The sequence below is a fragment of the Rattus norvegicus genome, chromosome 1 (genome assembly GCF_036323735.1).
Source record: "Rattus norvegicus strain BN/NHsdMcwi chromosome 1, GRCr8, whole genome shotgun sequence".
NCBI classification, from domain to species: domain Eukaryota; kingdom Metazoa; phylum Chordata; class Mammalia; order Rodentia; family Muridae; genus Rattus; species Rattus norvegicus.
The window spans coordinates 125,369,282-125,382,846 of NC_086019.1; the positions used below are offsets into that span (position 1 = coordinate 125,369,282).

A 13,565-nucleotide genomic window follows, 5' to 3' on the forward strand; every position below is an offset into this window, starting at 1 on the left:
GTGTGTGTGTGGGGTTTCCAGGCCTTGGCATTATATGAGAGGGGTAAAGGAATGTTGTTCTTTAAGCTAATTGGTTTATAGCACCTGGTTAAACCACAAGGAGGGAGTATACATCAAAAAGGAGTACCTTGGCCTGGGAAAGGCTTATGTATTCTTAGCCCACTCTTCTCAGGGCCCCAGTGTGAGCTTCCATGAGTGTCAATTGCTGCTGTGAGCGGAAGGTTTATTTATGTAAAAATGCACATATTTCACATTCCTTTGAGGAATGCCCTCCTTGTTAACCTTGATAACTCCATGAGAATTAAAAACAGCATGAGTCCAGGAGTCAAAGCTCTGCTATATCTCTGCAAAATGATAAATGCTGCGACCTTCAGGACAGCCTTTAAGGCTATGGGAAAGAGCTCTAAGTACATGAGTTCAAATATATATATATATATAATTTCTTAACTATCCAAATTATAAGGATGCAATATGAATTATGAAGGTTTGCATGAGTCTAAAGGAACAAAGGTAGCTACACTATGAGGCAGTTTGTCAGAAAGATACAAAGTCAGGTAGATTCCTCAGTTCAAAGTCAGCCTAGTACAGAGCAAGGTTAGGTAAGGTGTGTTAGAAATGGCTATTTCAAGAGAATTATGTGTAAATTATTACACAAGTCTGAGCCCTCTGTGGGGAGTGTCTCTAATGACTGGGATAGAACAGTTTGTTTCTGGGCATATAAATACATAATGTCATCAGGCTAGGGGTGGCTGTCACATTCCCAAGATCTACACATACATTCTTTGCCTGAATGTCTTTCTGACCAACTTTCCAATTACGCTCCTTTAAAGTTCCCAACAATTAAGAAAAATTCATGATTCATTCTCATGAATCAGTGTACCTACCTGATATTATCGCCTACCTGATAATTTGTTATTAGAAATAAAATTCACAAATGTATGCACTGCACAAACTCCCCACAATTGTAAAAATGTTATTCACTATTGTCTTCCACACTTCTTCAAGAACTGCGACCACAGTACATCACTGAGTGTTGCCTGCATAGAACTGAGAAATTTTTGCAAATGTGACGCTGGGCTTCTGTTACTTACTCAGCAAATCATATGCCATACATTATATACAATGTATGCCATACAATACATACAATGGCTGCTATTCCAGATAATGTGCTTCAATTTGATTCACAGCATTCACATGGTGGATCCCAACCATCTGTCATTTAGTCCTATGTGCACTGCATGTGTGTGATACATAGGCACACATATATACATATTAAAAAATCCTACACAAAGTAAAATAAAAGTTTAATGTAAAAAACAACAACAACAACAACAACACACACACACACACACACACACACACACACACACACACTCACGAACTCCAAGGATCACCTGAACTCTATTAGTCTCTGCATTAACTTTGGTTCATAATGATGCCTGGGCTCCTCAGGAATCAGTGTCTATTCAGAAGCAATGTTTTGCAAAGTTCTACTTAATTCTTTCCCATCAACATAGAGTTATACTAGTATAAGGTGATAGTTCTCTGTGTGAAGGGCAGGAGAAAGACTGATTTAAAATCTTTTGATATGTAATAAGTCCCTTCCTTAAGGATCTTAGTCTTTCCAGAGTCTCTGGTGCCCAGATTTGGATGTCAGTATGATTTAAAGTAGTCTTTTGCTCATTTGTTCTCTGACTTTCCTGCTTATACGGGCAGAGCCAGGGTTTAGTAGGCTTCCTATCTATCTTCATTTTGAAAATATTTTGATTCATTAGTCAGGCGTAAATCCTTATGAGCATTGCTTTGGGTATACTGTCCTTTAAACTGAATAGTCACGCATTGAATTTGTATATTGGTGGTGACATATAGACCTTTCCACTGTGGGATCCAATTCAACCTATTGCATTGAAGACAGGCAATTCCACCCGTTGCTTCCCTGAACACTATGATAAAGATTCAAATATTTTTGTGGTCTTCTCATATACCAGTTCCTTACAGTATTAGTGAAGGGAAAGTCTTCTGGTCACCTCTGTAGAAGCTTATGCTTTACATGAAAAAAAAACACTCTAGTATTCATTTTCTAATTAAATTGTTTTGCTTGTTGTGAAACAATGTGAATTCTAAATATTGTCCCCATTCCTGATCCCCCCCTGCCAGAGTTCTTCAGCCCATACCACCTCTCCTTTGGCTCTGAGAAGGTGCTCCCCCACCCACCCATCCACCCACCACTACTTCACCCCTCAACATCTCCCTTCCCTGGGCCATCAAGTTTCTACAGGATTTGGCTCATCCTCTCCCACTGAGGACAGACAAGGTAGTCCTCTGCTACATATGTAGTGGAGGTCACAGACCAGCCAAAGAGTGTTCTTTGCTTAGCGACTTAGTCTCTGGGAGCCCTGAGGGGTCCAGGTTAGTTGATGTTATTGTTCTTTTTATGTATTTGCCATTCCCTTCAGCTCCTTCTACCCTTTCCACAAATCTTTCCTAGGTGTTTCAGACCTCAGTTCAGTGGTGAGTTATAAACATGTGCATCTGTCTCAGTCAGCTGCTGGCAGAGCCTCTCAAAGGACAACTGTGCTAGCCTCCTCTCTGCAAGCATAACATGGCATCTGTAATAGTGTCAGGGTTTGGTGTTTGACCATGGGATGGATCCTATGTTGGGCCAGTTGCTGGATGGCTTTTCCTTCAGTCTCTGCTCCACTTTTGTCACTGCATTTCTTACAGACAGGAACAATTCTGGATCAAAAACTTTGAAGGTAAGTGAGTGGTCCCATCTCTCCACTGGGGGCCCTGACTATCACTGAAGGTGGTCTCATGTTCTATCTCTCCACTCTTGAGCATTTCAGCTAAGGTCATTCCCATTGAGTCTTGGGATCCTCTCCCATCACAGGTCTCTGGGACTTTCTAGAGGTTACTGCCACTCATACTCTGTGCTGCAGCATGCAGCATTCTAGTATTCTTATTTGATGTGCATTGATTTGTCTCATGAAAAGTAAGCCAAGGAATGGTGGGCATTTCACACTCATTCAGAGTACATTACCTGATGGCATACATTCAGCCAATTAATCAAAATAAACCATTGAATCCTTTTAAAAATCACTGAAAATAATAAATCTATGGGCCTGTGCCAATACTCAGCCTGATTGATTTCTTTTCCTTTCTTCATTATCCCATACTGCTAAAATCAATTTTCACACACATTTGCAGGACTTTCAATTATATCACTTAGAAGAATCATTAAGTTCCACAGAAGTGTTCATTAGAGTATCCTCCTGCATCATACCGTGCTCCTTCCCTCCATTGGTCTGCTTGGCCTTCAAAATGATCAGAATGATTAGAAGCAAAGACATCCGCACCCTCAGCTACATTATCTTTGTGTTGCTTGCCATTTCCTTCAGCAAAGGTCATTGTCACAGACAAGACAAGGGTAGTTCACTAGGAAGGTGACACATAAGAAAGGTTTCAGGGGGTAAAGGTGGGGATTCATCCAGTGCTGAGTCATCTGAGTGGTTTATTGCCAGTAGGTTCTCCCACACAGCTCCATCCTTGCATATACAATCTTTCTCCTTTCCCATCAGGGCATCACTTTATCTGCCACCATAAGTTGAATTTGGGATGTTACTGTGTGATGTACCAATCTTAGGATGATGACTTGTGCTTGGCTTTTGGCATTTTAATTCCTATAACTGGTGGACAGTAGTTTGTTTTGTGGAGAACACAGAGAAACATTTAGGTCATTTGTGTTCCTTTGGAGCTGAGAAATATGATTTTCTGAGCCCATTTACCAAATTTACACATAAATACCAGATATAAAGAGTCACCCTCATTATTTCCCTTATTTTTTGAAATACACAAAAATTTTCCCTTCAAGTCACTTGTCCTTGTTCTTCACAAGAGGTGGATTAGCAGTAGGAAATAAATTATTTTGCATAGTTCTTAGATAACTCACACTGAGCATTTGCAGTGTATTACTTGCTACTGGTGAGCCTTTTTATATTTTAGTTTAGTCAAGTTAGAGAAACAGTTCTAGATAACACTAGGCCTTTTTGAGCAATTAATTTTTCTTTTTTGTTCTGAAGAACCACTTGCAATTTACATTAAAAATTTTAGAGAGCTGAAACTTATAGAATTAATTACAAAGGGACTTTATTCTAGTGAATTACATGGTCTGTTCTAAATAGCCCAACAATGGGCATTTGCATAAACAGAATGATAGACCAGTAGCTCAAGTCTATGAGGCTTGATTCGACAATTCCAGTCTGAATCTAAATGCCTGGAGGATTTCAGGTGAGATACAGACTTTCACTCCATGGTAAATGAAAACACAGTACCAATCTCAGTGATGGAGTGTGGCAGGATGAACAAATGGAATACCAATCTCAGTGATGGAGTGTGGCAGGTACAGTGACAGGGCAGTATCATTGAACAAGGAATAAAAGGGAAGGGGGTCAGGAAAAACAGCTTTTCTTTCCTTCAGACCTATTTTAATATGCTCTGCCTCCAGAAAATGCTTGCCCACTGTGGGTAAATGTCTTCTACCAGCCATTCCTGTGAGACACACACAGAGGTATTTCTCTTTTGTGGGTCCCGCATTCAGTCAAATTCACAGCTAAGATTAAACGTTACAGAAAATATATAGTGAAATATAATATGTAGTATGAAACAAATGTGATACTGTCACTCAAACTGTATGTAGTTGCTGTTAATTTTTTTGAATACCGAAAAATCAGATTTTTTTCAGGAAAAATTACTTGTTATGCTATGCATTGTGTGTGGGCATAACTATTTTTAAGATTGAGCACCCTACTCCAAAACTACTACCCCAAGTCTTAGGTTCTAAATTAAGACAACCTTATTGTTAATCTAAATACACAGCATCAAATTCCAGACCATCAACATTTGTGTCATAATCAAGATTACCGGAAATTTGTAATAAATTTTCTTTCAGGACATTTGGGTAACGCACCTGTGGAACATAAATTTACTTAACCTGAAGAGGAGGCCCCTCTCTTCCTTATCTTTAAGTATAGGGAACAACCTGAAAACATCCTTATTTCTGAAATTCAAATAGTTTCTCTAGCATTACTGGTAAGGAATGTTAGGCTCAAGTACAAGCGTTCCATTAAGAACTCAAGTCTCATTTATTTTGGTATGCATGCACTAGACTCATAAAAAAGTATACAAAATGTCCTAGTTTATACTTTCAGGCTTCTCTTTTTTTTTTTTTGAAAAAAAAATCCAAGACATTTATTCAAAAACAGTTATTTCAGTTAAGTTAAAATCCTACAATCAGAACAGCGACAATTCCAGTCACTCGGGTTCGAAGAGTGGATATGTCAATAGCCACATCTGGATGAGGAACAAGCCATTTGACTCCATAAAAAGTAAAACGAAACAGTTGCTCAGAGGGAACAGTGTTTCCAAGCACTTCACAGTCACAATAGCAAAAAGCCTGCAGCTTTCCCATTTGGAGGGTCACGTTTTCTACTACATTTCCTCCGCTTACAAAGACGAGCAGGCACAGCTGGGGGGAGGTCCAGAAGGAGGAAATCAACTCAGTCTATCCAGAGAACTGCAGCTGTTATTACAAGCAGCCCTGAGAGCCCCAGATAAGCGGTTGTGTGAGGCTGTGTCCCAAGAGTGCTCGTTATTTGGAACTTTCCCAGTCCCCTACCCTGGACACTAGCATCACCAGCAGCACCCCGCTTGAGTAGGGCAGCAGAACTAAGGGGAAAAGGTAGTACTAGATCACTGTCTCAAGGCAGTTTCTCTGTAAGCCAGGAGGAGGGGGAGGGGCGGTGACCTCTGGTTCGAAGCACAGACACTCAGGACCCGCCTCCTCTACCCCCTCCAGAAGGTGGCAGAAGCGTCCTTAGTGGACTCCAACATTTGCAAAAATAATGTGTTTTTCTCCCAGCAAGGCATTTCGGTTAGTCTCCGTGCTGGAGCCCCACAGCATGGTGCACACCCAGCAATCAGTGACTTCGAACCCAAAGAGGGATGGATTTTCCCCACTCTGCACAGCACACTTTACAAAGGGCAGGAAGGTTCACTCAGTGCTTCGCCGCACCCTTCCATTACCCAAAATTTCTCACTGCCGCCTCCCACCCTACATTCGTGGGGTACAACTTCCCCTCAACACTCTGCCAGCAGCAATCCTTTGAAATAAAGGGGACAGACAAAAAACGGTTACTTCTACTTAGCCCCCAAGAGAGTCCTCTCGTGATACCGCATGTTTTACATTGAAACCAACACCGCAAAAGATGAGATGGTCTTTTAACTGTCCTAAAAAGTTCAAGTGTGGCATTTTGTGGTGCTCCCTGAATTTAAGTCCACTCTTCTTTTCCCCTCCCCCAAAGTGAGTCATGAACCAACCCTGAAAAGTACAGCAAGTAACAGGGATCATCGTCCTTGGTTCCATAGCTGGCTGAGCTATCCAGAGAGCATGCCACGTGGTTGCCCTCGTGGCCAGGGGAGTTTGCGGAATTGCAGAGACCAGGTTGGAACATGCCAAAAAAGGAGTCCTGCTGACAGCCTGCGATGCGCTCTATAGAATCTGCCTTACAAAAACCTAAGTCCTGGGTTTCAAACAGTTTAGGGCTCTCAACTTCAGTTACCTATGAAAATCTATGCGATATTTCGGCTGTCTTCCTTAGCTTATTTTCCTCCACCAGCCTCGGTTGGGGGAAACCCTTGATCCCCGGCTATAGGCTGGTGCTGTAGCCACCTAGATTGTTAGCTGCCAGAGACAAGAAGGTCGTCCCCATTTCTGAGCTGCGCCCTCCTCACACAAGCGCCAGGGTCGCTGCAGGCCGCGCGAGGGCTCCCGGGTGAAAGTGGCTCATGCACTGGGGCTGACAGAGGCTCCAAGAACGGGTGTGCGGGAAGCTTCGCCTGTAGCTGTAGCCTTCGTGAATGAAGTCTCCGCACCGCCTCCTTGATGAGGTTTCCCGAAAGTAAGAGCTGCTGCAGGAGCCGGGGCGGGTCGTCTTCGCCAGTGCGGGTCTCCAGATGAGATCCGCGTCGCTGTTGCAGGCGGCGGGACGCGGCTGTGTTCCGGAGCCAACCCCGCCGGCACGGGCCAGACAGTGGCTGTGGGATGCTTAATTTGCCGGTTCCCTGGGGTCCCTCAAGGCCCTGCTGCTGGGGCAGCACGCTGGGGCCCGGGGCGATCTCTGCCACGCTGTAGGGCGCTGCCCGGTCCCGCACGCGCCCGCGCTCCCCCAGCACACAGCGCATGGCCCCGGGGGGCGCAGGGTCCCAGGTTTCCGGTGAAGCTGCCAGCCGCAGCAGCCGCCTCGTTGGGGCCCTGGCTTTGTCCGCCGGCAGCGCCGCCAGGACCCGCGGGGGCGCTGGTGGGGGGCCCGGGGCCGCACACTGCGAGGCGGGACTGTCGTGCGCCGTGTCCAGCTGCAGCGTCTCGCCGATCCGGGCGATGAGTTGGTCCACGTCTGCCGAGCCGCCCAGAGTCACCGACTGCTGCAGCAGGAGGAAGCTGTCGTTGTCCTCCTCCCCATCCGCCTGGTCGCTCGCTTCCTCCTCCTCCCTCAGGCACGGCATGGCCCCCTACCCCGGTACTCGCGGCTGTGCTGGTGTTGCTGGAGGCTTCTTTGCCCGCAGGCTCGGTGGGCCGTGACTGGGGAGGGAGCAGGGCGGAGGTCCGGGCCGGGAGGGGGCTGAGCCTTGGACACGGAAGCCGGGACCACTGGGCAGTGGCACCGCGCGCCTTGGAGTCGCGGGAGCCGGAAACTGGGCTTCTCATTCTTGATTAAGAGAAGTTAACTTTTTTTTTTTTTCAAAAAGTTCTTACAGCTGCTGTTCTGATCATTGCCACCAGAGGGACTCATACATAGTACATGCTGAAATTCCATCCTCTAGCACAATTCAAAGAAAGTATTGTTCAACTTAGTGCTTGGCCACCAGAGGGCAGCCGATGCTCCGTTAAGTAAAGAAACAATGACAAACAGAATGAGGTGTCTTCAGTTTGTATCTAAAACTAAAGTGATTTAAAATGTTATAAAATGTTTCCTATTTTGTTTCAGAGAAGAAAAAATTATTCTATAAAACATTATAGGAATAGACATGTCCCAGCCAAGCTCGATCTGCTATAGTGAGGTACAAAACTAGAATGGGAATCTGAGATAGATGAGCACATGTTGGAGACATGAAATAGTAACACACATCCGAGAAAAGGTATAATCTGACTTTAAGTTCCAAATAGATTTATACATAGCTCTTATTTTTCTCTTTAAGCGGGAAAAAGATACTATATTGCCATTTGCCGATAGTAGAAAGAATGTTGGGAGTAACAATCTAAAACAAGATTGCTGATAGCCAATGTATACGAACTTGGATAATTATATTAGATTTCAAATTCCTTTCTCCAGTGAGCTTTCTATTTATTTGGTTGTGTTTTTGATCACTCTATATTGAGGTCCTTTGATTGTAAATATGTTGTGAAAATGTTTGCTCCAAGGTTGAAACTTGTCTTTTATAGACTCTCAATTTTGAACTGTACATAACAAATATTTTAGAAAAGTCTAATTTACAAATTTTCATGAATCAACCCTTCCTTAGCTCTGAGAGCTCATCAGTAAACTCATTTGCACTTGACCCATTTTGAGTACATGTGCTCACAGTTTGATATGGGTGTTTTGGGTTCCATCATCATTTCTTGAAAACAATTGCTCTTAGATTACTTTTTTATACCTTTGTCAGAAATAGATTGATGATATCACTCTCCTTTTTTTCCCTAGGATTTCCATTCTGAACTACATATTTGTGTCTACTCTTTTACGGATACAATTTTGTTTGGTCTCATAGGGAAATAATTGAGTTTCTAGTTATCATGGGACATGCTTTATGTAAACCCTTTATAAGTTCAAGAAAATTCCTTCTATTTCTAGTTTTATTTTGGAGTTTGCAACATGACTGAGTGATACTTTTATATAATTGAAGGTTCTCCATGTGTTAAAATGACCATTTTCCCTTTTTAGGTATGCACAAGATGACGGAACGAATCAGTGTTATAAAGCATTGAATCAGACTTGAACTTTTGATGTAAGCTTCATTTTATTATTTTATATTATCTTTTCCTTTAAAGGTTGGATGATATTATTTGCTTGTTAAGAGATTTTATGGTATGTTCACTTAGAAATATCTGTCTTCTTCTCTAGTGAACTCTATATATCTTCGGAATTACATAAATGGCAAGTTCATAAATTGTCTCTTCTTCACACTTTCAGGAAAATGAGCCATGAAATCCACAACTTTATTTAGTGGGGGAGAATTTGAATCAGTATTATAGTATGGGTAAGTCTGGCCTTGAGCTCTGCATGCTGCTTCCTTATTTCTTGTAGTTTCTCAAATGCATTAAAAAACGTTTTGTGGAGTTTATCAGTGAAAATATGTTGCCCTCATGCTGTTTTTCATATTTATGAAAACACTGTGTGATAGTGAAGAAATGAATCCTAGTAAAGCTTTATTATTTATCCAACAAAATGGGTTGTCCTTACACAATCCTGGATGAAGTTGGTTCCATCAATAAATATATACATTTGGAAAAATAAAAAAAAATGCATAGAACCACATGGCATGCTAGTTTCTCATTATTTTTGTACTGAGTAGACTGGTGTCTTAGGGTTTCTTCTGAAATGAAACAGCATGACCAAAAGCACATTGCAGGAGGGAAGGCTTTATTTGTTTTACACTTTCCCATCATAGTCTATCATTAAAGGAAGTAAGGGCAGGAGCTGACACAGAGGCCATAGAGGTTACCCATTACTGGTTTGCTTGCTATAGCTAGTTCAGCCTACTTTCTTATAGAACCCAGGACCACAAACCCATGGATAACAGCACCCACAATGGGCTGTGCCCTCTCCAATCAATCACCAACTAAGAAAATTCCTTAGGCTTTCTTATAACCAGTCTTATGGAAGCATTTTTTTCAATTGATGTTCCCAACTTTCTGATGGCTACAGCTTGGGGTAACACCCATATAGAAGGGGAGGGGAAGGGATTATGAGGATGTTGGCATGGAAACCAGGAAAGGGAATAACATTTGAAATGTAAATAAGAAATACCCAATTCAATAAAGATGGGAAAAATGATGTAAAGTTATAAAGAAAAACTATGAAATGAGAACAAATATATTCAAATGATTAAGTTGTTACTTAATGTCATTATTTGGTGGAGGCCCAAAGGTCCTGGTGCCAACAGTGTTCTGGGTAAAAAATAAATGTTAAAGACTCAGGAATTGTCTCCTCAATAAAGGAAATAAAATGTCTGCATTCTATCCAGAAAGCTGGGAGTGGATGCTATTAACAACCTGGTGACATTTTTCTGTGTAGCCAGACCTCTCCCAGTCCTTCAGAACGATTATCCAAGAGTCTTCTTTCGTAAACCTTTATCTTCAGCTCCCAGTTAACAGAATCTCACATTAGGAGAGATGTCATATGTATTTTATGGCTTGCCTTCCTGTGAGCTATTTCACTCAGAGACCACACACTATCTTCTAGGTCTTTAAGTCTACATGTAGTCTCACATAGAGACTTTATTCTATGTCTAAGTCTACATATAGTTAGCCCTTAGGCTTTATTGTGTATGTGTAATTGGAATGATTACTGCGTGGAAACTTCCCAAATTTTATTAGGTTGAAATATACTTGCAATCAATCAAATTGCATAAGGTTTCCGAAGTTTGATTGAGACCTAATACAGTGGGCTGGAATGCTTTTTCATTCTTATCTCTTTGTCGATTGCTTATCTTTCTGAAACGATGCTTGCAGGGTCTTTTGCAATTACTGCATCTTAAATGTAAATCAAGTTATGTTGTTGTGATTTGTACTCTAATGCATATAGCAAATATGAGAACAATAACAACACCACAAAAATTTTGGTATGTGTTGCTGGGTGACACCATTAAATCTGTTGTTGCTGTTCATTTACTTCTTTAGTGAAGGGTTTTATAGTTAATTTCTTTCAATTAAGTTGTACATTTTGAATATTTCCATTCATACTTACTTTTTACCCTTTACACCTCTCATTATCATTAGAGTCTTACCTTTTCTCAGGCTACCTTCCTTTTTTTAGCATTTTTAAATTTTTATTAAGTTATAATTACATCAACTCTCCCTTTCCCTTTCATCCATAAATCCCATTTTCTCCCTCCAATGCCTCCCATCTTTCCCCCTTACATTTTTTTATTAACTTGAGTGTTTCTTATTTACATTTTGAATGTTATTCCCTTTCCCGGTTTCCAGGCAAACATCCCCCTAATCCCTCCCCCTCCCCTTCTTTATGGGTGTTCCCCTCCATCCTCCCCCCATTGCTGCCCTCCCCCCAACAATCACGTTCACTGGGGGTTCAGTCTTAGCAGGACCAAGGGCTTCCCCTTCCACTGGTGATCTTACTAGGATATTCATTGCTACCTATGAGGTCAGAGTCCTGGGTCAGTCCATGTATAGTCCTTAGGTAGTGGCTTAGTCCCTGGAAGCTCTGGTTGCTTGGCATTGTTGTTCATAAGGGGTCTCGAGCTCCTTCAAGCTCTTCGAGTTCTTTCTCTGATTCCTTCAACGGGGGTCCGTTCTCAGTTCAATGGTTTGCTGCTGGCATTTGCCTCTGTATTTGCTGTATTCTGGCTGTGTCTCTCAGGAGAGAACTACATCCGGCTCCTGTCGGCCTGCACTACTTTGCTTCATCCATCTTGTCTAATTGGATGACTGTATATGTATGGGCCACATGTGGGGCAGGCTCTGAATGGGTGTTCCTTCTGTGTCTGTTTTAATCTTTGCCTCTCTATTCCCTGCCAAGGGTATTCTTCTTCCTCTTTTAAAGAAGGAGTGAAGCATTCATATTTTGATCATCCATCTTCAGTTTCATTTGTTCTAGGCATTTAGGGTAATTCAAGCATTTGGGCTAATAGCCACTTATCAATGAGTGCATACCATGTGTGTTTTTCTGTGATTGGGTTACCTCACTCAGGATGATATTTTCCAGTTCCAACCATTTGCCTATGAATTTCATAAAGTCATTGTTTTTGACAGCTGAGTAATATTCCGTTGTGTAGATGTACCACATTTTTTGTATCCATTCCTCTGTTGAAGGGCATCTGGGTTCTTTCCAGATTCTGGCTATTATAAATAAGGCTGCTATGAACATAGTGGAGCACGTGTCTTTTTTATATGTTGGGGCATCTTTTGGGTATAAACCCAAGAGAGGTATAGCTGGATCCTCAGGCAGTTCAATGTCCAATTTTCTGAGGAACCTCCAGACTGATTTCCAGAATGGTTGTACCAGTCTGCAATCCCACCAACAATGAAGAGGTGTTCCTCTTTCTCCGCATCCTCTCCAGCATTTGCTGTCACCTGAGTTTTTGATCTAAGCCATTCTCACTGGTGTGAGGTGAAATCTCAGGGTTGTTTTGATTTGCATTTCCTTTATGACTAAAGATGTTGAACATTTCTTTACGTGTTTCTCAGCCATTCGGCATTCCTCAGCTGTGAACTCTTTGTTTAGCTCTGAACCCCATTTTTTAATAGGGTTATTTGTCTCCATGCGTTCTAACTTCTTGAGTTCTTTGTATATTTTGGATATAAGGCCTCTATCTGTTGTAGGACTGGTAAAGATCTTTTCCCAATCTGTTGGCTGCCATTTTGTCCTAATCACAATGTCCTTTGGCTTACAGAAGCTTTTCAGTTTTATGAGATCCCATTTGTCGATTCTTGATCTTAGAGCATAAGCCATTGGTGTTTTGTTCAGGAAATTTTTTCCAGTGCCCATGTGTTCCATATGCTTCCCTGGTTTTTCTTATATTAGTTTGAGTGTATCTGGTTTGATGTGGAGGTCCTTGATCCACTTGGACTTAAGCTTTGTTGAGGCCCGTTTTTTGACCAATTATATGGTCAATTTTGGAGAAAGTACCATGAGGTGGTGAGAAGAAGGTATATCCTTTTGCTTTAGGATAGAATGTTCTATAAATATCTGTTAAATCCATTTGGCTCATGACTTCTCTTAGTCTGTCTACGTCTCTGTTTAATTTCTGTTTCCATGATCTGTCCATTGATGAGGGTGGGGTGTTGAAATCTCCTACTATTATTGTGTGAGGTGCAATGTGTGTTTTGAGCTTAGTAAGGTTTCTTTTACGTATGTAGGTGCCCTTGTATTTGGGGCATAGATATTTAGAATTGAGAGTTCATCTTGGTGGATTTTTCCTTTAATGAATATGAAATGTCCTTCCTTATCTTTTTTGATGACTTTTAGTTGAAAATTGATTTTATTTGACATTAGAATGGCTACTCCAGCTTGCTTCTTCTGACCATTTGCTTGGAAAGCTGTTTTCCAGCCTTTCACTCTGAGGTAGTCTCTGTCTTTGTCTCTGAGGTGTGTTTCCTGTAGGCAGCAGAATGCAGGGTCCTCGTTGCGTATCCAGTTTGTTAATCTATGTCTTTTTATTGGGGAGTTGAGGCCATTGATGTTGAGAGATATTATGGAATAGTGATTATTGCTTCCTGTTATATTCATATTTGGATGTGAGGTTATGTTTGTGTGCTTTTCTTTTCTTTGTTT

General features: G+C 41.7%; 1 protein-coding gene across 1 annotated transcript; it reads right to left on the bottom strand.

Moving 5' to 3' along the window:
• Positions 1-5,117: 5,117 nt before the first annotated feature.
• On the bottom strand, positions 5,118-7,721 carry Peg12 (paternally expressed 12). Its single transcript, NM_001170562.1, has one exon. It carries the CDS (start codon positions 7,558-7,560, stop codon positions 6,736-6,738), a length of 825 nt encoding a protein of 274 aa, NP_001164033.1. The 5' UTR covers positions 7,561-7,721; the 3' UTR covers positions 5,118-6,735.
• Between the last annotated feature and the right edge of the window lie 5,844 nt (positions 7,722-13,565).